This window comes from Aspergillus novofumigatus, assembly GCF_002847465.1.
Source record: "Aspergillus novofumigatus IBT 16806 chromosome Unknown P174scaffold_3, whole genome shotgun sequence".
Taxonomy (NCBI): Eukaryota; Fungi; Ascomycota; class Eurotiomycetes; order Eurotiales; family Aspergillaceae; genus Aspergillus; species Aspergillus novofumigatus.
Window position 1 is genome coordinate 947,159 of NW_020194276.1, and position 25,870 is coordinate 973,028.

General features: G+C 39.7%; 4 protein-coding genes across 4 annotated transcripts; 3 read left to right on the plus strand and 1 right to left on the minus strand.

The window, feature by feature from the left end:
• Positions 1 to 502: 502 nt before the first annotated feature.
• Positions 503 to 1,286, plus strand: P174DRAFT_429543 (uncharacterized protein; the record flags this gene model as incomplete). The annotated part of the gene is made up of 2 exons (XM_024825581.1): positions 503 to 729; positions 920 to 1,286. 2 exons carry the CDS (start codon positions 503 to 505, stop codon positions 1,284 to 1,286), a joined length of 594 nt encoding a protein of 197 aa, XP_024683720.1.
• Positions 1,287 to 2,077: 791 nt separating this feature from the next.
• Positions 2,078 to 5,092, plus strand: P174DRAFT_449618 (subtilisin-like protein; the record flags this gene model as incomplete). The annotated part of the gene is made up of 4 exons (XM_024828858.1): positions 2,078 to 2,194; positions 2,259 to 2,760; positions 2,819 to 3,602; positions 3,683 to 5,092. The coding sequence occupies 4 exons, from the start codon at positions 2,078 to 2,080 to the stop codon at positions 4,626 to 4,628; spliced, it is 2,349 nt and encodes a 782-aa protein (XP_024683721.1). The 3' UTR covers positions 4,629 to 5,092.
• Positions 5,093 to 5,753: 661 nt separating this feature from the next.
• P174DRAFT_429545 (uncharacterized protein) lies at positions 5,754 to 6,131 on the plus strand (the record flags this gene model as incomplete). The annotated part of the gene is made up of 1 exon (XM_024825582.1): positions 5,754 to 6,131. The coding sequence occupies one exon, from the start codon at positions 5,754 to 5,756 to the stop codon at positions 6,129 to 6,131; it is 378 nt and encodes a 125-aa protein (XP_024683722.1).
• A 249-nt stretch (positions 6,132 to 6,380) lies between these two features.
• On the minus strand, positions 6,381 to 7,930 carry P174DRAFT_449619 (terpenoid synthase; the record flags this gene model as incomplete). Its single annotated transcript, XM_024828859.1, has 9 exons — positions 6,381 to 6,566; positions 6,663 to 6,886; positions 6,942 to 6,975; positions 7,029 to 7,118; positions 7,173 to 7,209; positions 7,259 to 7,453; positions 7,511 to 7,529; positions 7,586 to 7,709; positions 7,761 to 7,930. 9 exons carry the CDS (start codon positions 7,928 to 7,930, stop codon positions 6,497 to 6,499), a joined length of 963 nt encoding a protein of 320 aa, XP_024683723.1. The 3' UTR covers positions 6,381 to 6,496.
• Positions 7,931 to 25,870: the final 17,940 nt, after the last annotated feature.

Sequence of the window (25,870 nt, forward strand, 5' to 3'; positions counted from 1 at the left end):
GCAGCTAGACGGACCAGACCGGATTGAAACTGTATAGGACCCTTCACATGGCGTCACACTGCATAGAATGTTCATGCAGTGTAATATCCTACTGCGGAGCTCGCACAGTCAGTTCTTGTCATGGCCACTTAGACATGTATACAACAGAAGCTCAGCTACATCTGTTCAGGATGATCGACCAGCAGATCACTAGAACACACTGAATTGACCCGCGATCAAAGGTCGAGCCTATCATAGCTGGGCCATCATGGCTGGATCATCATAGTATCCAAGCTATAAATTGGCCTTTTCCACTCCAGCTACAATGTAGTGGTAGCTTAATTATCTTTACGGAAATCAGACTAAAAAAGCCATAAGGTACGAAGTACCCAAAGATACCTGAAGTAAACATACGGATCTTTTCTGGCGAAGGCAACGCATACTTTCAATTTGGCCATTACGTCGGTATTGCCCACATGCGCCAAATGCTTTTAAGGTGCCGCTGATGAAATATAGGACCACAATGGTTGCAGGGAGGATATTCATCGGTCTTCTCTTCCTTCTAGCTCCATCCTACGCGGTACCAGATGTTGGAGAAGCCGCTGGCCACTACCGAGAAGGGTTCGGCCCGATGGGCAGCTGGCCCCATACTATGGGCAAGGGTTGGGGCCAACATTGTACGCGAAACTATGAGTGCGATAGTGGTTGCTGCAACTGGGAGAAAGCAACGCCCGGCTACGGCTGGGGAATGTGTGATGATCGGGAAAATTGTTTTTGGTGAAGCTCGAATTAGCTAGTCTTACTGGTGGGAGATGATAGGTTTCGATATGGGTTTTCCCTATTGATTTAGGTTTCCCCATACCTTTATGCGAATGCAGAGACTATCATCCGCATGCAGATAATTGCTGTTAAACATACTATAACTTTACATAATTGTAAGAAAACCCCCTACCAACCAACCTACCATACAACCTACCATACAACCTACCATACAATCTACCATACAATCTACCACACAATCTACCATGGCTAAAAAGAAATCTACTATAGCTACAAAGAAGCGCAAGCTTGACGAGACTATCGCCGAACTACCTACCAAAGAAGAACTCTCTAGTCGGCTTCAGCCCTTAATACCTACCTCTGAACCTCCACGGCGACAGCTACCTAGCAGCTTAGATATAGAGAGCCCATACGCGATCTTCTCCCTCTTCATTAGCCAAGAGATCTTCGAGTTTCTCAGCCAGTCTACCAACGAATACGCCCAGCTGCTGTACACCACCTCCGCAACTAAGCCTTTTATCGTCTAGCGTCGAAAATACATCTCCAAGTCGACCAAAGCGCTAGAAGAACATGGCAAAGCTATCGAAGCACGCACATCTTCTTACGCCAAAGCTTTAGCGAAATCTCGAGCGTATCTTCTACCGTAGTCCAATCGCTACTGATGACCTCGGTATAGCCAACGAAACAATTACACAAATTGGGGCTACAGAACAACTAATACAGAGATCAGGGGCCGTACCCACACTGGTAACCACAGACGATGCGAATCGATCAATTGCCACAAGGAAGGCCAAGGAAGATGCAGCGGAAGAGAAGCGGTTTGCAAAAGAATATAAGAAGAGTACAGTCGCAAGCCACCACCTTTGGCTCCTAGGAAACTCCGCCCATGCTGCGGTGGCGGATTCATTCTTGCTGTGATCTTTCCCCCCTGCAAATGAGATCCAGAGTTCTTCGGGTCTTATCTCCGGGCAGGGGAACCCCATTCGTTAATTGGACCCTTTTTCCTGGGTTTGGAATCCACAGGCCCGAATGGACGAAGATCGGCGAGACTATCTACGCTGATCGTAAACAATACGAGATCCGGCCCTGCCGTGGGCTCCACCATTTGCACAAAACATCGACAAGTCTGTTCAAGCATCTTGCCGTCTTCTTGCGACATATGGGAGGGAAGAATAGGGGCTGGGCTAGTTAATAGAAAATTATCTCGTCAACTCCATTACCGCACATTTCATCGTTCATTCCATCCTTCTTTTCCCTTCACCCTCGTCGCTCTTTTCGGATCTTTAAATCCAGTCATTCGTTCTCTTCAATTTTGATTATGGCCCCTCTTTGGCCATGGATGGGCGCCTTCCTAGCAGCCCTGCCAGTGGCTCTAGCAGGACATGGCGACCCTATCTCCCAGAAATATATTGTCGAGTTTACTGATTCCGAGACTGTTCGTCCACATATTAACGCCGTCGCAATGCCAGTTCATTGCGCAGACTTACTAACTTACATAGTCGTCCGCCGGCTTCCTCTCCACCCTCAATGACCATGGCATTCCAGCCAGTCTCAACCATGACCTGTCCTTCGCTCTTTTCCATGGTGGATCTTTTACTCTGCTAGACAACAAGCAGAACGAGGCTGCCATTGTCAAGCAGATCTCCTCGTGGCCGGTGGTCAAAAAGGTCTCCCCGGTGCGGGAGCTGCACCAACCTCAGCGCCCCGTTTCGAGTGTCGCCCACGGCGCTCCCATCCGCCATAGTCCTGTCCCTCACGATCTGCGACGCCGTGACACGACGGGTCAGGAAGGCAACGACTACCCACACATCATGACTGGAGTCGACAAGTTGCGCCAGGAAGGCTACCTGGGTACAGGAATTCGCGTAGCGGTGATCGACTCGGGCGTTGACTACAAGCACCCCGCTCTCGGTGGCTGCTTTGGCAAGGGTTGTCTGGTTGAATTCGGCTTCAACTTCCTCGACAACACTACCGACCCGTGGGAAGGCCACTCTGGACATGGTATGTCAAGAAATTCACAGATACGGTATATTTGGAACTTTCGGCTGATCGCCTGCAGGAACTCATGTCTCTGGACTGATCGCAGCTCAGCCCAACCCCTTCAACTTCACCGGCGTAGCCCCGAATGTGACTCTTGGTCATTACAAGATCCTTGGAAAGCGGACAGTGAAACTCGGTACTGACCTCGTTGCTGCCGCTTTCAAGAAGGCCTACGAGGACAAAGCAGACATCATCTCAGCTTCGTTTGGCACGTACAAGGGCTGGAGCGACGAACCGTGGGGACAGCTGATCCAGAAATTGGCCGAGGCTGGGCTTCCCTCGTTCATTGCCACTGGCAATGACGGAAATAATGGCTTGTTCCTGGCCTCGAATGGTATCGACAATGCTGCTGGCATTGGCATCGGGTCCTTCAACAACGTGTATAGTCCACTGCTGCTGCCTGGAGCTTCCTATTCCACCGGGAACACCACCAAGGAGTTTGTTTGGCAGCTCGCGGGTACGTCCGACTTCAAGAATGGCACCTACTCTCTCTACCCGAGCAGCCTGAATGCGTCCGTCATTGGTGATTCTTGCGAGCCATGGACAGCGGACCACCCGAACATCTCCAACAAGATCGTCCTCATTCGCTATGGTGGCTGCCGCAACAGTGTGCAGCAGGCCAATGCGGTCAAGGCCGGTGCGAAGAACATCCTGTTTTATAACAATGAGCCGGGCACCTATGAGCTTCCTGTCCAGAACTCTGCTCTGGTGGGCCTAGGGATGGTCTCTGCCCAGACTGGCGAGAACTGGGTGAAACTGGCCGCCTCTGGAGCCAACATTACTCTGCACATGACCAGCGCAAAGTACGCTAAAACCATCTTCATCAATGAGACCAACCCGCAATCTGGGGCCACGTCAATGAAGTTACCGAATGGGGCCCCAGCAACGAACTCCTTCCTGTGACAGCAGTTTCGGGAGTCGGTGGCTTCATGCTGTCGACATGGCCGCTCCTTGAGGGCGGCTACGCCGTGGATAGTGGTACTTCGATGGCGACGCCCTACGTTGCTGGCTGCGTTGCCCTCCTCATGGAGGCTCGTGGAAAGGGCAAGGTAACCCCTGCTGAGATCAAGTCTCTATTGTCGACCACTGCTAAGCCGAATGTGTTCCATGATGGCGTTACAGCCTCGCCCTTCCTGGCCTCCGTGGCGCAGCAGGGAGGCGGCCTTATCGATGCCTACAAACTTGTGCACACCACCACCAAGTTCAATGTGAGCACCATCGCCTTCAATGACACCGAGCATCTCGCCCCGGCGTGGATCCGCATCAACAACACCGGCTCCGAGCCGCGTGTCTACACTGTCGGCCACGTGGTGGCCGCTACCGTCTACACTCTGTCCGACAACAGTTCCATCCCGCAAAGGAACAGACTCGGCCACTTCGTGGACCGCACTACCGAGGGCGCCTCGCTCAAGTTCAGCTCATCCGTCGTGCTCGTGGCCCCCGGCGAGTCTGCCGTGCTGAAGGTCACTGCTACCCCGCCCAAGGGTGTCATCGCCCGTCGCATCCCCGTCTACAGCGGATACGTCACGTTCAACGGAACCTCAGCGGATGATTCCTTCTCGGTTCCCTACCTGGGGGTTGCCACCGCCATGCGCAACGTGACGATCCTAGACACCACGCAAGGTGGCAACTATATCATCGACAGCACCACCCAGAAACGCGTCCAGGCCAACCACCAGTTCGTCCTGCCGGGCAAGAATGGCCCGCCCCCGGCGCAAACACCAGCTACCCCATCTTCCAGACCCAGCTCTCAATGGGAACGGATCTGCTCCTCGTCGGTGTCCAATCGGCAAACAGCCGCACTATCCTCCCAGTGTCTGATCCCCTGACAGCCCTCGCGCGGAGTGTTGATGGTCTAGCTGGCCCCCACCCATTTCTTGGATGGGCAAGTTGGCGAACGGTTCGTATGTCTCAGCGGGCAACTACTCTCTAGTTGTGCGTGCGTTGAAAATTTTCGGCAACCGCACTAACCCGCGGGATTATGACACCGTGCGCACGGTCAACTTTGGGATCACATACGCTCCCCCCAGCTGACCATGAATGAGCTACAGAGCCGTTCAAGCTCGGGATGCATTGCATCTTCATCCTGGTACTCACCTAGGCATCTGGACCTCGGCATGGCTCTCATGCATGTCCAAGCTTTGGTCCTTACACTTTGTCCATTCTTTGCACAGCCTTTTCTGTCCCTTCTGAGTAGGACGGATCGTAATAATCATTTCTTCTAATAGGACCCTGTTGTTGACAGCAGCAGTGACATTGGCATTCGTATCACCTTCTAATATAAGCTGCCAACTGAAACTTGAATGATCATTTTCTTTTGCTATGAGATGACCTAAAATAGAAGAACGGGTTGAGATAATGTTATACTATCCAAAAGCAGCAAGCAATGTAGTCTAATAAAATACTGCATTTCTATGAATAGAATTAAAACACAAACCCTAGTAGTGTTCTATAGCTTCAGCTTGACCTCATTGACATCCCTCAGATTCGGCTGGTTAATGAAGATCGAAAGTACGTCTGCTTAGACGTAATCACTTCAATCTGGTGCGGGTATGTAGTTGGCACATAGTACGGAGTACATATCGCCCTGCTGCAACAGATATGTGTCCGTTGACCCGTCCGGATATCCACGATAGTCAGATAGATATAGTCTAGCATTGCTGTAGCTATAACCTGCTCCTTAACTAACACACAGATCTAGCCTACTATGTAGTTATTATATGTTCTTTTACAATCCTTATAATTCTCATTTATCTCTTTTGCTACAGGGTGGATTACCTTTAACAAGCCATTATTACGCAAAGTAGCATGTCGGCCAGCACCAAATTACCAGTCCAGCTACGGCCACAACAGCCGTTCCAGCGCCAACAAATGTTGCCGAAGGAATCAACAGCGACGTTAGAAAATACTATACTATCCAAGATGGCGATTACTGTGCCTCGGTTTCCAATCAGATGGACATTTCCCTCAGCGACTTCTACTTTCTCAACCCGGAAATGGGCGCCAACTGCACGAATATCTTGCTAGGCATAGCGTATTGCGTTGAGGCCGTCACTGACATCTCTCTATATGCCAAATATACCGGTGGCGGCGCCGTTGAGGTCTCCTGCCTTGATACATCTGCCCCAAGCAGCTGCTTCCAGGATGTCTCCGACCTCCCATCCGTGCCTTTGATGGCGGGAAATGTTACCCTCCCAAAATACAACAGGACGACTACTCCTAGTCAAACAATTCTGACGCAGACACCACTACCAACAGCGTCGGGAACTATCACTGTTTGCTCAGAGTATCTCAATTACCAGACGGTCAACTCCACCATTCTTAGAAGCTGAATAAATTGGTGGCGACATGCACGTCTGGAACTAGAGATAAGAGGGCCCTGGAAGTAGCGGTGAGAAGAAATCAGAGAATCACTTGCATCGCATCAGTGTTGGACCCATTGTTCAGCTTAGCCGCATACTAGCGTGCAGATCGCCTGCATGAAGAATCGATCGATCGGGCAGACTTGGGGGCTTAGTCTCATGCAACTACATGCTAACTACTGGTCGCATTTGAGCTGCACTAACAACGAATCAAAATTGAACCGCTCTGGACGGAATCCATCCCCGGTTGTAACCTTACGCCGCTGACGAGATTCCTCCGTCCTGCATCATGCCTGCAGAGCTGAGGAATTTGATCTCTGTGCGCAACTGTCTTCTTAGAGGTGGAATTCAATCACGTTGTCGACACCGATTTCTGATTGCTTGAAGTATCGTTGTCCAGTGTAGCTGATTTTGTCAGTCTCGGCCTCACGACAAGAACAAACACAAGCGAAGAAGTCCAGCCAGACGAGGCTGGCTAGTTGGATGCACAAGGGAAATTACCTCCAATGAGTCAACCCCATAACAACATCCTTGCACCCTTTGACGAACATTTCAGTAACCGGATTGGGTGACTGCTGAGACAGTCCGCGTAGACGTTTCTCCACCTCATGAAAGGCGCAAGCGGCCTCCTGGACAAGCAAGCTCGAGCGCTCCACTGCGCTGCTGCAGTCGATGTTGTGATTGAGCATCAAGATCGGAACGAGGTTCTCGATCTGATTGTCCGCCTGCATGCCTTTGTCAGAACGAGGGGTTTCAGTGTCAAAAAAAAAAGAGACATACAATTTCCTTTCTGAGCGAGAACATGTCGTTGATCCTGCAATCGTGATCAGGAGAGTGTCGCGGGCAAACGAACTAGAAGAAACTTACATGTGTACCAAATAAGATGTATGTCTCCACAACAGTCCCATCAGCTCACCGGCGAGCTCTTGCTTGCTGACGTCGACCCCATAAATAAACCTACTACTCGTTAGTATGAGCCCAGAGTCACGGTTACTGGTAGGATCTGCGCACGGAATAGTAGCTATGACAGGGTACACTCCGCAGGTTTCTCAATAACGTCAGCCAATCGTTAGAAGACAAGTGGAGATGAGAAATACCCTTTGAGCAAACCTCTCTAATGTGGGCCGCCACCTCATTCCAGCACAACAGTGCCTTTTGCAGCTCGTCCGAGCATCCTGATAGGTCCGGAGCATCCTCCTTGCTGGAAAGAACTGCGCAGAAGTATTGCATAGACTTGTCCCGGTATTCTGGGATAGCCATTTTCTCATGCGTCAGGCTGCCACAGTCAAATACTAAGTAGAGTGGTCGATTAGTCTTTCTCCCTGGGATACGACCTGTTCAAAGCTTACAATCGTCCCAGATAAAGTACTATCTTGTATCAGCAGATTATTCAGAGCATTCGTCAGACAATAGAGGCAACGGACCCATGCAAACGCCTTGGCTACAGAGCACATCTTCTCAAAAGACGCATCTGCACACATGATGGCAGCGAAACGGCCAAAATCCGCCTTTTGGAATTTGCGAGCTGTGTCTGCATCGGGGACCCAGCTTTGCAACCTTAGTAATGCTGGCAGTAGACACTGAAATCAGTGCACTCACCGTTCAATCCACGGATTAAGCACTTTATCACGAGCACGGTCATATTCTGGATGAAGTCGAGGTTTCCACTCAGGAAAAAGAGCGTAGAAGTTGGGCAGCCTGGCCGTTTGTCCTCTGATTGACTGCCGGAAATCAACATGCGATTGTAGGGCTGGCATTATTCGAGTCATTTTGAATGAATCGATAAAGCTGGTGTTCGATGGAACTTACTCCAGGTTCAGCGTTTTATACTCTGAATTTCCCGCTCCAAGCTGAAAGAGGAAGCATGGCCGGTGGCAAGAAGACACAGTCTCAGCTCCTGCAGGACCTGGCGACCATCAGCGAGAGTGACCCACTATTCAGTACGATATGCTTGATCTCCGAGATCTGCTTTCAACAGCTTCTGCGAATGACAAGACATGTCAGGACCGATACGCCACATTTTCAGCCCTTGAGTAGAGCTGAGCTTTGGCCTTCGTCTCTACACCCCAGTATCCACAATCAGAACGTGTACGAGCCGATTGGGCTCCATGGCCCCATCCATCGGCAAGATTGCCCTTGCTATATGCGCCTGCAGATTAGGTACACGAGAGCCGAATAGAAGGAAAACCTAAGACTTGGATAGGTTAATACCTCCTTTCCTCCAAGGCTAGTATATACGACCATAGGGTGTGGAAAACAGGGCTTCCCGTCCGCTCAGCTGTACTTAAGCCACATATTAAATGCAGTAAATTCTTAGAAAGCCTTCCTGCCCTGAAAAAGCAACCTTATAATTTTAGCATAGGCGCTGGTGATGTGGGTGAGGACTTTATTACTCCTCATCACCACTCTAGAAAATGGCTCGCGAGTAGTGATGAGAGGTGGTAATAAGGGTTTATAAGTAGTAAGGAAGGACACCTTTACTAAGTAAAATAATACTAGACTACTAATCTAGCTACTATTAAATAGGCTAAGAGCCCTGTTATTCAAGATAAAGTTTTTCAGTTCCTTTCTTATTTAATCTTTACTAGATTATCTACTAGCACTAGAACTCACACCCTATATATAATGTCACATGACCATATTTTTAGAAATGGATAAAGAGTATCTAGAGAAAGTGGTTAGAGAGTAGTAGAGGCTTGCTAAGTTATATAGGTTTATTCTTAACTATTAACTTTAGCAGGAATAGAAGGAGAATATTATTTACTATCTAAGACTAGCACTAGCCACCAATACAAAGTATGACTAAGCAGTATTTAATTAGGCAGTATAAGTTATTACTACCATTTTAGGGTGAATATTAGAAATTAAAGTGCTAATGCTGGTCACAGATAGAGACTTTCCTATAATAAAAGACTAATAATAAATTTCTCTAAGGAGGAACCTAATCCCTCCCTATAAATCCTTAAGCTTTTTATAGAAGAATTTATTATTATATAGAAAAGGGGGTTACTATCTTAGAAGATAGCCTGCTATAATTTTACTAGCTTCACCTTAAAATAGGAGTGTAAGACCTCTCAGACTCTCCTAAGATAGATGAAAGATAATATCCTTAATATATATCCCCTTCAGGGAGCCTCTTCAGGAAGACTATTTTATTATGATAATCTAAATACTAATAATCTTAGTTTATCAAAGATGATTTAACTAAAAAATAGGGACTTCTAATAAAACTACATGAAGTTTTCCTAGTAATAGCTAAGGACATTAAATACTTACTTTAATATTTATTTAGAGATAATCCTTATAACTATATACATGAGCAGGTATGGGTATAAACTAGAAGTAGTCTTATACTTTTTATAGGCTTAGGAGCTAGAGCTAGTGCTATTATAGAGTTAAGTTCCTATAAGAATATAAATAAGTACCTTTACTATAGAGTTAGTTATTCTAAATATGCTTCCTAATATATAAGGTTACTTATATTATATATAGCATTTATCTTTCCATATAAAGTAGAGCGAGTTAGCCAGAAAAATAAAATACTAGGTGACTATTAACCCTAAATTCCTGAAAGGATAGTATTACTAAGATAATATAACCCTATACACTATTTCCTCTCTAAGCTTTATATTAACCATGGCTTATTATAAGAGACTAGGCCTAAGAATTAGTTTAGGGAGCATCCTATTCTTACTATAAATTTTATCTATTAGGTGATGATCTATAGCATTACTAATAGTATATTTAAGGGCATATCCTCTATTAATAAACTGCTAGCCTAAAGACCTCTAGAGGGAAGAGAATTATAGACTTTATAATAGATAGAGACTACTAAAGATCTCCCTTTTTTTTAGATAGTTACTCCTAGTAGTCTAAGGTCAGATAAGGGACTAACATTCTCCTTATTAAGATATTATTTTACTAGTCTTAGAGAATAGGATGGTTTTCAAAACTAGCTATATATCCATGGTATTAGAGGGCAGGTTATAAACAGAGTTAACTATATATTAAAGCTAAGATAGTCCTATCTCCTCACTGCTTTTTATTCTTCTTTTCTTCTATTTGCTGGTTAATCTTGCTAACTTAATTAATATAGCTAAGGCTATAGAAGTAATATATAGTTAAGTACTTAATTACTAAAATTATAATATATTTCTTAAGTACTAAGCACCAATTAAGGCACTTAATATATAAGCTATTATATATAATAATATTAAACTAGATTATAAGTGCTAAGATATAGAGTAGAGTATAGCATATTATTATAATCTAAATATCCCTCTTCATCTTAATACTGCAGTAATTATTAAGTTTAAATATAATAAGGAAATTATTACTCTTAATAGGTATATTTCTAAACTAACTTGTAGCGGGCAGGGCCCGCTGGGTGCTCGGGCTGTTCGATCAAATCATACAGCCCTCGCAAAGTCACGTCCAAACTAGACACCAGCTGTAGGTCATGTGACCTCATACTAATCAATGTAATAATCTGCCTAGTCATATGACTATAAGAACCATTCACACACTCCTTTTTATGTTTGGCCGCCGCGGCCCTAGCTAGATTTCTTCCTTAGTAATTTCTTACCATCCAAACCTAGGTCATAGGTTGAACCAGCTTCTAGCCCGTGACATTAGAAATCACTCAGCACAACCAGACGAACCAGACGAACCAGATGAACCAGATGAACCAGACAAACCAGACAAACCAGACAAACCAGATAAACCAGATGAACCAGACAAACCAGATGAACCAGACAGACCAGACAAACCAGACAGGTGATATAGATGGCATGAACTATAATAATGTGTTATTATAGATGTCAATATCCCCTAAAGGACCTAGCAAAGAACAACTATCATAGCAGAATAATATGTAGATGAATCTCATAGCCTAAATAGCCTAATAGTTACAGAATATCACTAATTAAATAGCTTAACTTAAAGAATAATAAATAACTACTACCATAGTAGCACCTACTCCTCAGATGACCCCACTAGCTACTGTGGTAGAAGACCTAATAAGAAGACCTAAGCCCGTGCTACCTAATGTAGAGATATACAACAGCTCTAATAAGGCTATATACTAGACCTTTTATGCTAAGCTATAGGCAAAGTTATTACTTAACTAAGCTGCAATTAGTTCCTTCTATAGGTGCCTATAGTATGCCTTTAGCAGACTTAAGGGGAATACTGCTGCAGCCCTAGCCCCCCTAGATGGATTAGTATAGAAATGATCTAAATATAATATAAGTAATATTAAATAGCTTATATAACTAACTTAATCTTATATTCCTTGACCAGGGCAGAAGTGAGAAGGCCCTATAAGAACTATAAACCCTATACTAAGGCAGCCACCTATTTAATGAGCTATTAGCAGACCTTAACTAACTACTGATAGAAGCTAGAGGCTATTCTTAGTCTAATAAAGTAAAGAAGAACTATCTAGATGGCGCCCTAAGCTATAAAGTAGAAGGAGTACTTACTAGTATTAAGAAGGAAGAGACTTTCATAGACTACTGCCACTAAGTATAGTAAGTAGCTAACTAAGTAGAAGCCCTATATATAAGGGGAACTAGCCACTCTAATTAGTATAGAAGAAATATACAGACTACTAGCCATAGTTATATTACCTATATTCCTACGCCCCTAATAAACCCTGTCTTAGCTATAACAAACCCTAATAATACTATGGACTGGGAACCTTCCTCTACAACCTTAGCTCACCAGCAGCACCGCGCTAAATAGGTTAATAAAAATAAGTTATCCTATTATTACAGTAAAGGAAGATGCCTATGCTATAGGGCATCTAACTATATAATTAAGGGCTGCTAGTACCTAGGGGCTATTCCCCTATAGAGTAAGGAGCTAAAGCTACTGCACACTTCTTAAGCTATTAGACCCCTACTTAAAGATGATGAAGTAAGTAAGGTAGAAAACTAGTTACTCCTATAAAAAGACTCTTACAGGGGCTAGTTAAATAGTTAATATAGCTAAAGAGCTAGCATTACCTATACCCTAAGAAAGAAGACATACTTACTGGTTATAGATAGTTCTAATAAGCTATTAGATTTAATGCGCCTAAATTTATTATGTTAGATATCATTAATAAGGAATATAATTATAGAATCCTTCTTAATACTAGATATATATCTTACATAGTTATAGCTGAACACTTCACCTAGAAGCTACAACTAGAGTAGATCAAGATTAAACTAATTTACCTAGAGAACTACACTAGCACCATAGGAAGTGTTATTTTAATGATCACCTAATTCTCCCTAGATATTAGCAGTAACTACTAACACCTAGTCTATGCCTACATGGTACCTAAGCTAGGCGAAGGCACTAATTTAATCTTAGGAATACTATGGATAAGGGATTAGAGAGTAGTAGTAGAGGCAGAGGGACCCTGGCTAAGGCTCACAGATAGGTTTATAGTAGAGAGCATAAAGAATAAGCTAAAACTAGTAATAAGGAAGATTAGTGCCTAGGGATTCTGTTGGTGAGAACCATGGTATGGTTAAACCTTAATAAGAGGCAAATAGTGATCTCACTATGACAGCATAGTGATATCACCTAGCTACCCACTGCCTATAAATATGTCCTCAAGGTCACTCCTCACCTAGTTTTACAATCAATCAAGCAATCAAGAGAAATCAAGGAATTAAGACATTTAGCTAAGATATCCTTAGCTACTTCCTTCTACTATTCTTCCTTCTTACCTTGGCAAGCTATCTATTCCCCTTTGCTTTAGTGAACTCTACTAGCTAGTTATACACTACATACTACTTATCCATTCACAGGTTATGAGCCCGGCCTTGCTCTAAGGCAATCTCCTATACCAAGATCTCTTCCAGAGATCTATACTATTGATTATTCATTAATCAATACCCTTCCATATACTAGGTCTAACCTAGTACTTGATTGATTATCAATCGATACTCTGAGTCTAAAGAAGCTATATTTAATATGGCATCTATTGATAAGATTAGCTTGCCAAAGCTACATGGCTCAGATAACTATATAACCTGGTCTATTAGGACTAAGGCCACCCTTATAAAGGAAGATCTATCCTCTGCTATTGAGGAAGATATCCTGGGCAAAAAGAATGATAAAGCACTAGCTATTATAAAACTATTATGTGAAGATGGACCTCTTCTTCACATAAATAATATAGCTAAGGCTAAGGAGGCCTGGATAAGGCTTCAAGACCTCTATAATCCTAAGGGATTCACTACTGAATACCTCACCCTAAAAGATTTCTTTAATACCACGTTGGATGATTTCCAAACGATGGAAGAATATCTTAATAAGGTTAAGGGATTAGTGGATAACCTAAAGGAAAAAGATATCATTCTGCCTAACCAGGTTATTATAGCCTGGGTACTGAATAGCCTTGGTCATGAATATGAAGGGTTTATATCTAATATAACCCAGTCCTTAAGGAATGACCCAAAAGCCTACACCATTGAATCCCTATTTTCTAGCCTTGCAGATGAGGCAAGAGGAAGGGAAAATGGTCATAATGATAGCCATAGGCTATTATATACTAAGGCTATGGGTAAATCCTATAAAAGGCATTCCTTAGGCAAATACTGCCAACATTGCAAGCTTACTAGTCATGATACTAGTAACTGCTATTTCCTATTCCCTAATAAGGCACCCAAAGGGTGGAAAAAGGGGAATAAGAATAATAAGATAAATCAAAAGTATTCAAAGGTTCAGAAGAATCAAAAGAATCAGAAAGGACTAAAAGAAAAGGATGCCTTTCAAGCAATCCTATCTAGTCTAGACTCTGATATCTTAAATGATTCTCCTAATATGAATCATCTAAATCATGATTCATCTAATAGTCATGAATCTGATCATTCAGATCAAGATATGACTAAGAATCCTGAAATATATACCCTTCATACTATGGATTCTGATCCATGGCTAAATATGAAGGACATCCCTGATGATCAGCTATTTGATATAGCTGAAGATGAGGTACGTCCACCTCTGAAAACCCCTATTACTAGGGCAGTCACTAATAGCTCTTATAAACTAGATCATCTAGTCATACCAGAACACTTATTTCCTCAGAAAGGATCAAAAGTGGATTTTATCATTGATAGTGCTGCTACTATAAATACTGTTTACAGAATGGAATATTTCTTTAAATGTAAAGAAATAAATAAAATAATTTCATGGGGCAAAGCAAAAAGCCTAAGGGCTAAATATCAGGGTGATATTCTTATTAAATATCCCTCAGGATATATAAATATACTAAAGGATGTCTATTACATCCCTGAATTAGGGATTAACCTTATAAGTGTGGATAGAATATCTGAGGCACTAGGGATAACTACTATCTTTACTAAAGATAAAGTATCCCTATATCTTAAAAACCAGACTATTATAGCTGGAAATAAGAAAAACAGCCTCTACCATATCCTATTCACCATCTTATATCCTAAGGAACATGTCAATGCCTGCCTAACTAATTCAGAATTATCTGAATTTAGGAAATGGCATATGAGATTAGGGCATATAAATGCTGTACCCCTAGGATTGCTACTTGGCAATATGGGGATAGCTATATCTAAGCAAGACTTAGAAGAATTTAAAAGTAATAAATGCCCTACATGCATCCTTGCTAAGGATAAAAGATATATTAATAAAGAATCCCTGAATAAAAAGGATTATGATATCCTTGGAAGGATCCATAGTGATATAGGAGGCCCCTTATCACCCACCTATGATAAATATAGGTACTATATAACCTTCCTAGATAAGAAGTCTAGGTATCTATGGGTATTCCTGCTAAGGCATAAAAATGAGGCCTTTCAGACCTTTATAAACTATGCAAAAAAGGCAGAGAATAATAATAATAAGAAAAGAATAAGAGAATTCTTTTCAGATAATGGGCCTGAATATACTAATAAATGCTTCCAAAAGGCATTAAATAACTATGGTATTATTCATAATACTACCCCAATCTATACTAAAGAGCCTAATGGCTTAATAGAAAGGATAAACCTGACTCTACTTAGTAAAGTCAGATCCCTTCTAATAATGGCAAATGCTCCTAAATATCTATGGGGTGAGGCACTAGTTGCTAGTGCCTATCTATATAATAGAACACCCCATAATGCCTTAGGATTCAAAACACCTTATGAAATATTTCATAAGGAAAAGCCATACATCCAGAATATTAGATCTTGGGGATCTATTGCATACTACCATAGTAATATGCCTAAGGATAAGCTATCTCCCAGAAAGGAGAAAGCTATTATTATTGGTTATAGCCAATATAACCACTATAAACTATGGGATCTGAAAAAGAATAAGGCTATATGGTCTAGGGATGTTACTATCCTAGAAAATCAATTCCTAGAGCCTCAGCCAATCCAGAAATCCTTAATATCTAAGGATTCAAATCAATATGACTATATTGATATAAAGGCTAATGATAGCCTTATAAAGGAGTCTAGCTCAGCTACCCCTAATAAGAATAATATTTCTATTAGGGAGTCCAGAGTAGCTAGCCCTAATCATTCTAGACCAATGACTAGGTCTAAAATAAGGGATGTATCAACTATTCCTAATCATAGGATTGAAGTTCAAATTCCCCAGAGAAAAGAACATAAAAATATAAACTTCTCTGTAGTAGGAGAAGATAGGGCCCTATTCACTATTAGTGACACTACATTAAAGAATTATCTAAATTCTTTAAATAAGAAGGAAGAAATAGCAGACTTTCTTCTAACTACTACTACTATAAATGAGCCTAATACCTTCCCAGAAGCTATGAATAGCCCTAATTCTAAGGAATGGCTAAGGGCATGCTTAGAGGAGGTTCATGAGCTGGAAAGCCAACATACCTATGATATAGTTGATCTTCCTAAGGGGAAAACTGCCCTAAAGGGTAGATGGGTTTTTAAAGAAAAGCCTATAACTAATACTGCTATTATAAATAATAACTATATAACTAATAGTGAAAAAACTATTAGATATAAAGCCAGATGGGTGATTCAGGGTTTCTATCAAAGGCTAGGAATTGATTTCTTAGAAACTTTTTCTACTACCTGCAGAACTGAAACCTGGCACCTAATCCTTATAATAGCTATTAATAAAGGATGGCATATTATGCAATATGATGTCAAAAATGCCTTTGTGCATGCTGATATTGATGCTGATATTTATACTATACTACCTATAGGGGTCTATAATGATCCTAAATATAGGGGCAAGGTCTGCCATCTAAATAAGGCTATATATGGTCTTAAACAATCCCCAAGGCTTTGGTATAAATATTTAACTAAAGTTCTAAAAGAACTAGATTTTCATGTCCTTCCTTATGATGAAGGAATATTTATAAATACTGCCACTATATGCATTATTATATGCCATGTGGATGATATACTTATAATACATGAAAATCTAGCCTATATAAGAGAGATATCCAATAAGGCTCAAAAATATATGAAACTAAAAGAAATTGGTTCAGTGGCAACCTTTCTGGGGAATGATATCTCTATAAACTATAAAGATAAATTACTATTCATCCACCAAGGCACATATACTAAAAAACTTCTAAAGAAATTTAGTATATATGACCTTTATAAGCCTGTTCTAATCCCTGGTGAACCTGGGATTAAGCTTAGAAAGAATACTAGCCAAGCTAGTAAGAATGATATCAAAGAATATCAAAAGCAAATAGGTTCTATCCTATATCTTGCCCTTAAAACTAGGCCTGATATTACCTTCAGCACTACCTACTGTGCTAGGTATATGAGCAATCCTAATAAAGAGCATTTTAATGCCCTTAATAGGATCTGGAAATATCTATTAAGATACCCAGAACTGGGCCTAGTATATAACTGCAAAGGAAATGACCTTTTTATAAAAGGATATTCTGATTCAGACTGGGGTAATGATTTAGATCAAAGAAAATCTACTTCAGGATATATATTTAGCCTAAGTGGTGATATAGGGATTAATAACCCTATAAGTTGGAACTCCCAGCTACAGAAAACTATAGCCTTAAGCAGCTGTGAAGCTGAATACATGGCCCTAAAAGAGGCTATAAAGGAGGCTATATATCTGAATAGCATATTCCAATACCTAAATAATCACCTAGAACTAGGCTATAATGCTAGGACCCCTAGGATCCTAGTAGATAGTGACTCAGCTAAGAAACTTGCTGAAAATCCTGAATTTCATAAAAGATCTAAACATATTGAAATAATATATCATTTCAATAGACAGGCTATTCAAGAAGGAAAAGTGGAACTTATCTACATTCCTAGAAAATACCAGCTGGCTGATTTCCTCACTAAAAATGAGAATAATCTGCTACATAAAACATTTATGAAAATGGCCAGCCTGGGACCTAGTGAGGATATATAATAAGGTTTTATCCCCCAAGAGGGTTTTATCCTTATAGATCAGCCATATTAAAAGAAATTGCCATTCATTCTAGGCTGATATAACTAGCATATTTTCTCCTTATTAAAGGTTTTAATGCTAGATACTAGCATACTGCTAAGATATAAAACTAGTGCCTTTTTTCCTTAAACTAAAAGGGTTTTTGCACTGGGATAACTAAATGCATAATCTAAACATTCCCATGCTTAGCTTAAGGGGGCGTGTTGGTGAGAACCATGGTATGGTTAAACCTTAATAAGAGGCAAATAGTGATCTCACTATGACAGCATAGTGATATCACCTAGCTACCCACTGCCTATAAATATGTCCTCAAGGTCACTCCTCACCTAGTTTTACAATCAATCAAGCAATCAAGAGAAATCAAGGAATTAAGACATTTAGCTAAGATATCCTTAGCTACTTCCTTCTACTATTCTTCCTTCTTACCTTGGCAAGCTATCTATTCCCCTTTGCTTTAGTGAACTCTACTAGCTAGTTATACACTACATACTACTTATCCATTCACAGATTCGCTATTTATAACTAACAGTAAAGAAAGGACAAGACTATATAGATCTTTACTGCTAGCATTAAGGATATTAAAAAGGCCTTGCAGGTCAAGAAGCATACTAACCTAGCCATAAAGTTACTAGTGCATTACCATAAGTTCCTAGACATATTTGACTGGAAGAAGGCTAATGAACTATCACCACACCACCCAGGTGTTAATCACTGAATTAAGCTCATCAAGGATAATAAAGGAAAGCTAATGGAACTGCTATAAGGACTACTATATAGTATATTATATAGAGAACTCCTAGTACTGCAAAAGATATTAACAGAACTATTAGAAAAGGGGTTCATCTGCGTTAGCAGCTTGGCTGCTGCGGCGCCAGTACTGTTCACTCATAAGCTAGGAGGTAGGTTATGATTCTGCGTTAACTACCATATGTTAAATGTGATTATAAAGAAAGACTGATACCCACTTCCCCTGATTAATAAGACCTTGGAATGTATCTTAAGGGTGAAGTAGTTTACAAAGCTTAATGTGATTACTACCTTCTATAAGATTTATATTACCCCAGGTGATGAATGATTAACAGCCTTCTGCACGCAATTCAGCCTGTTTAAGTGGCTGGTCACCCCCTTTAGTATGGCAAAAAGCACTGAGTACCTTCTAATGATACATTAACTAGATGCTCTATGACTTCCTAGATGAATTTACCTCTGTATACATTAATGATATGCTAATTTTCACTAATAGATTACTAATAAAGTACTAGCAGCATATTCACCAGGTGCTTAAACACTTAAAGAATGTGGGTTTATAACTAGATATTAATAAATACAAATTTAAAGTAAAAAGCACAAAGTACCTCAGATTTATAGTAGAGGCTGGTAAAGGTGTATGGATGGATCCTAGTAAGGTAAAGGCCATATTAGAATAACAGGCTCCTATATCTGTGCACAGCATATGATTATTCCTTAGTTTCACAAACTTTTATTAATGGTTTATATAGAACTTCTTAGATATAGTATAACTATTAATAGTACTAACATATAAGGGAGCCCTCTTTACATAGGGAGAAGAATAGATAAAGGCTTTTAAATTACTAAAGAAGATGTTTACCACAGCCCTAATTCTCACATAATTCAACCCTGATAGGAAGATAGTAGTTAAGATAGATGCTTTAAACTGGGTAACTAGAGCTATGATATTATAGTATAATAATAATGGCATGCTAAGGCTAGTTATCTACATCTTAAAGAAGAATATACCTGTAGAGTGTAACTATAAGATCTATAATAAGGAGCTACTCACCATTATTAATATACTTAAGGAGTGGGAACTAAAGCTAATTAGCCTACTATAATTTAAGCTTATCACAGACTACTGCAACCTTAAATACTTTAAGACAGTTCACAGGCTTAATAAATGCCAGATATATTAGTCACACTAGTTAAGCAGATTCAACTATAAGATATATTACTAGCCTAGAAAATTAGCCATATACCCCAATGCACTATTATAAAGGGAGTAAGACATGCCTTAAGATATAGATAATAATAGGCTTAAGGCCCATAACTATTGCCTAGTACCCCTCTAGATCATTACTAGCTAAATATGTGTATAGGTATCCTGTGTCCATAAGGTGATGTCTAACCTGGACATGAGGTTAGCAGATGAATATAATAATTAATATTATAATCAGCCCTACTGCATAACATCATGGATAACACATGCAGAGTTGCCCTTATCACTAGAAGGACACTGGAAGGAAGTAGCACAGAGTAACACTAGCCTAAAGGAGATACAGAAGGCTATAAAAGAGGGAGACATATAATTCCCTAGCAAGCTACACATATAAGTATTAATTACTAAGTATTTAGTGTTGCTAGATGGCCATCTACTATACTAAGGCTGTAAATAGGTCCCTAATTCAGAGCCACTATAAATAAGAATATTACAGGAGACCTATGACTTAGTGTTTACTAGTCATCCTAGGAAGAACATGCTATATATAATAGTTACCTAAAACTTCTACTAGCTAGAACTCTCTGCAGACATCTAATAGTTCATGCAGAACTACAATAAGTGTGGTGCTAATTATATATAGTGTGAGTAACACCAGGGCCTACTAAAGCTACTGCTAATCCCAGATTATAAATAGTATAAGATTACTATTAACTTCATCACAAAGCTACCCATATCTAATAGTTATAAGGACATAATGGTAATTAGTAATAGGCTTAGTAAAGGTATGATCCTAGTGCCTTATGAATAAACAGATTTAGAGATAGTAGCATAGTTATTAATTAATTAATTTATTAGTTACTATAGCATCCCTAGTATGATTACATCAGACTGCAGTCCACAGTTTATTAGCTAATTCTGGGAATACTTTTATAAGCAACTAGGCATTAAGTAATAGCTCTTAATAGCCTTCCATCCATAGATGGATAGGCAGATTAAATAAATGAATGCTATACTAGAAGCCTACCTATAGAACTTCTATAACTACACCTAGTCTAACTAGAAGTTATTATTACTAATAGCCCAGCTCACTATTAATAGTAGGGATGCTGCAAGCATAGGAGTTAGTCTATTCTTCCTAGATTATAGATATAACATTAAACTACTAGAAGTCAAACTACTAGATTAGGAAGCTGCCACTATAAATGCAGCTCACTTACTAAAAGAGAGGGCTAAAGTAATTATAATAAAGATAAGGGAAGCTACTAACATGGCCTAGTTAGAGCTTGCTACCACCTAACAGTGTTAAGAAGAATATTTAAACTACTCTTGCTTAGTGGCTCTGCACTACACTGTCAACTTAAAAGTAGGGTTAGACCTATAGAATATTTAGATAGATTGCCTGAGCCAGAAGCTTAACACACAGCATGTAAAGTTCATAGTAATAGAGACTATTAGGTTACATACTTACTAACTAGACACACCACCAGGCATATATAATGTGTTTCACATTAGCCTCCTACACCCTGCCGCGAATAACCTATTCCCAAGCCAGTTAAATAACAATTACCAACCGCCCCCTAAGCTAGTTAATGGCGAAGCTGAATATGCAGTTAAAGAGATCTTAGAGGAATGTAAACAGTGCATTAGGCAAGGCTGCTGCACAAAGTACTTAGTTAAGTAGATAGGCTATGAATACCCTACATAGGAGCCTGCTATCAACCTTGCTAACACAGCAGCACTTAACACCTAGGAGAGCCACCACCCTAGCAGGAAAAGGGGGGAGTAGTATAGTGGGCAGGGCCTACTAGGTGCTCAGGCTGTTTAATCAAATTATATAGCCCTCGCAAAGTCATGTCTAAACTAGACACTAGCTATAGGTCATGTGACCTCATACTAATTAATGCAATAATCTGCCCGGTCACATGACTGTAAGAACCATTCACACACTCCTTTTTATGTTTGGCCGCTGCAGCCCTAGCTAGATTTCTTCCTTAGCAATTTCTTACCGTCCAAACCTAGGTCATAGGTTGAACCGGCTTCTAGCCCGTGACATAACTAACTAAATAGGAGCCTAACCTTTACAAGTCTCTTGCAGCAGAATAATCTAGACTATATATAAAAAAAGTAAAAAAGCTGTGGGCGAAGTGAGATGCATTTATTAAATAGTGGTGGAAAAGCAGCTATAATAAATATCTTGCTAGAAATTACTTCTCTGAGTGTAATACTATAAAAGTCTTTAATATTTACTCTAAGTATATACTAGTTAGAGCTTATTTGCGTGAGAACCTTTTCAAGGAAGTGACTATTAATAGTAAGGTTAGAAGGTAATATTTATAAGATATAGTTTTATTATGCAAGTTAACTAAGAGAATTATATACTATCTAGGCCTAGCCCTAGTGGACAGTCTCTGTCCTATCTATTTAAAGTTAATATCTAGGTCTATTATTTTGCCCTTTTATACTACTTATTAATGCTAATAATAAGAACAGTCTTACCTTATAAAATCATGCTAAATATATTTTATAATATTAGAGAAAATCATTAAATGCAGCTCCCTACTAGTAATATTATAAGAATAGGAAAAGAGCCCACTATTATATTTACTAGACCTTTATGCAGTTTTGCTATCTATGTGCTTAGCTTTTATATTCTAAAGAAGACTAGATTTAGTATTATAGTTCTCACCTAGCTAATCTTAAGCCCTAATGTGGGTAATTAATATTTTATTATACTTTAGTTGCGCCTAGATTCTGTCTATTTTGCCTAGGTGATGAAAATAAGAGAGCTAATAAGTAGTTTTAGTAATAGCTAGATAAGACTACACTTCTTAACTATATTAATGTATACTTATTAGCCTTACAGCACTTAACTATAGCTTTATGCCCCCACCCTTATTATTCTAGAAAATAGTATAATGGTGTTATAGTACTGAGGTGTTATTTCTTTAATATATACTCCATTAAAAAGCCTCACTCTAATTGTGTTAGGAGGAAAAGATAGTAGGCTTCTAAGCTAGGAGACCCTGATAATAATTAAGATATAGAGTAATAGTAGCTAACAGAGAACTTAGTAGAAGACTCTAATAAAAGAGATAATACTTTACCAGGTGATGTGCTTCTAACTGCTATAAGTGGATTCTAAAATTAGGTTTAAAAAGGAGCTAAGTACTGTTAAGAGTAACTATATTAAATATCTATGCATAAATATTATTCCTTTAATTAGTTATATCAGGTGCAGAGCATGCCATTCTATAGTTTTAGCTATTAGCTATATCTATTACTATCTTTATCTTATTCTTAGTCTACTATAAGATTCATTACAGAACATATTTTGGCAAGCTAGTTATAATATGTGCACTAAATTCTTGTTTTAACTTTGTATATTATACTACTAGGTGTGATAGCAGCACCACTACACTACCTAGTAATCTAAATTACTTATATATAAATAGCTTCACCTCTCCCCTTTTACTTACCTGGGGCTTAGTATTCTCATATACCATTACCTAGTTAGTGATATAAAGGGAATTTAATAAAATCTAGCCTAAGCTTCTTCACACTAGGTATGTTAAGGTCTTTCCCTATTAGACTGGTCGTGGGTTGGGTTTGGATGGATCCGCAGGGGGTTCAATCCAACCCACATGGGTTTTGGGTTGATCCACCACCTATCTAACCCACCCTCATATCCATGTGGGTTGGGTTGCGGATAACCATTCTACCCATATCATACACGTGATTTTAGACTATACTACTTTTGGTAGGCGGAAAGACCTAAGAATCTAGACTATACTACTTTTAGTAGGTAGAAAGATCTCTCTTTGAGAGAATATCATGAATATCTATTATTCTGCCGGTCACGTGCACCTAATGGGTTATCCATATCCATATGGGTTGGATGCCATCCACCCATATCTATGTGGGTTGGATCAGGGTCGACCCCCATCCAACCCAAAGTGCAGATTGGGTGGGTTGGATATGGATTTGCGGATTGGGTCAGCCAGTCTATTCCCTATTATAACTATATAGTAACTATTGCTCAGCCTTACCTTAATAGGGAATATAATTAGTTATAGTATTCTATATTCTAGTAAATTTAATATAGACTGGCTGACCCAATCCGCAAATCCATATCCGACCCACCCAATCCGCACTTTGGGTTGGATGGGGGTCGACCCTGATCTAACCCACATGGATGTGGATGGATGGCATCTAACCCATATAGATATGGGTAACCCATTAGGTGCATGTGACTGGCAGAATTATCTGGGTATATAGATTTCATGGTTTATCTAACCCATCTCCAGACCTAATTATTTGTACATCTCTTAGAAGTAAGAATAAGGAAGGTATAAACTTTAAGAGATTTTATAATTATAGTCCTTAAGTATAGACATTCTATCATTAAGAGATTTCAGGTTTAAGTATATTATTCTGTCTTCCTTTATATGCCAGCTAGTTCACAATAATATCCAGGCTTATATGTAGTATTATAGAGGTAATATAAGGGTGCTTAAGACTTAGGTAATGCAGGTGCAGAAGGCTGAGGTAAGATAGGCTCTAACTGCTCTATAGACTCAGCAGTAGTATCCATCTTATTAAGGAAATCAATATCCTTATAATCACTAATATATGCTGTGCTCATCACATCATCAACCTCACCTACTGACTGATCATGATAGTGATGCAGATCCCATTTCTCAAGTAGTTGCTCTGACTCAGAGATATCATTTAACTCAGCATAGTCTTAAGTAATAGCAAACTAATTAGTGCATATCTGTATCATAATTACTTCAATAGTAGCCATATATAAATGTGCTTAATGGTAATAACAAACATCATAAGCACTATTAAAGAGTTATTTAACACTAACACCACTGGATGGGATAGTAAGAAAGTCAGATGCCATCTAACTTAGAATTAGAAATCATCTGGCATTCTATCACCACCAATCCAGAATGTTAAGGCTCTCTGGGACCTCAGTGCCTAATCTCTTTATATTAGATGTAATAGTAGTAAGAGGAGTAGATCATACCTTCTTAAAGATAGGTCTCTAACTCTGGATAGAGTTGACCTGACTGAGATACCTGTTTTTATTTTCATTTCTAGATCTCAAAGATAGCCCGCTGTAGGCCTTCTTTCTACTTTAGTAGGATAGAAGGGGCAGTAGCATTAGGGTGTAGGATGCTATAGTACTAAAATAGTTCATGAAAAGTTATAGAGTACTTCTTATACCAGTTAATCTCATCCTCTGCCCAGGAGCCTTTCTAAAAGACAGACAGCTTCTAGGATGGATTAAGAATAGTTATAATTATATAAATATACCCTTCTACCTCATAAGTACAGCTGTAGTACTTCCTTAACTTATTATAGGCTGCTTACAGGGCCTTAACAAGATGCTTTTTCCAGGGAGCCTTCTTCTTCTCTATCCTTCCAGTTATATCTTCAAGATGATTAAATAACACATCATAGACAGTGTATACATTATGTACACTAGGTCCTGATATTAAAAGGTTCATTATAAAGGTAAAGAAGGGATAGAGAAGTTTAATTAGATATTCAAGATGCTTCTACTTAAAATCTGAGAGTTAAAGATACTTAATATCATGCGCAGTCCATGTATTTATAAAGATCTTTACCTTACTCTGGAGTTTCACTACCTAATAAAGCATTAAGTATGTTAAATTCCATCATGTCTTGCAATCTTGTAGGAGAAGGTAGGTTGTCTTTGTATGACCCTTAGTATATTAGATCTGAATAAACTTCTATCAGCATTAAGGACTTGCATTCACAAACTTAACAATCTTCTATATCTATAGAGAGAAGCTTGTTAGAAATCTAGCAATAAGAGATTAAGGATATTAAACCTTCTTAAGAGATTACTTTAGGCCAGGTGGATTATACAGCTGCTAATCACCCTCTATCTAAGTCTTTGTAATCTAATCATCCTCTAATTTAATATTTAACTAAGTTAGGAAAGCCTTCACTATAAGTTGAAGGACATGAGCAAGGTAAGGTATATATTAAATCTTATTAATAATCTCTCTTATTAAACTTAAAGTTAACTAGGTATACTTATAGAGTACACCATAAAGTTATAGATCAAATATAGTCTATTAAAAAGAATTAAGTTATAACCCTTTCTATAGTTTAATTCCTAACTCTTATATTATCTTCCTATTATTACTTACATTATCTGTGGTAATAGCAAGAACACGAGATTAAAGATTATGAAGAGAAAGAATATTTAGAACTATACTTACAAGATTACTTCCTATATGCTCACCCTTAATTAGATGAAACCCAAGGAGTATTTCCTGAA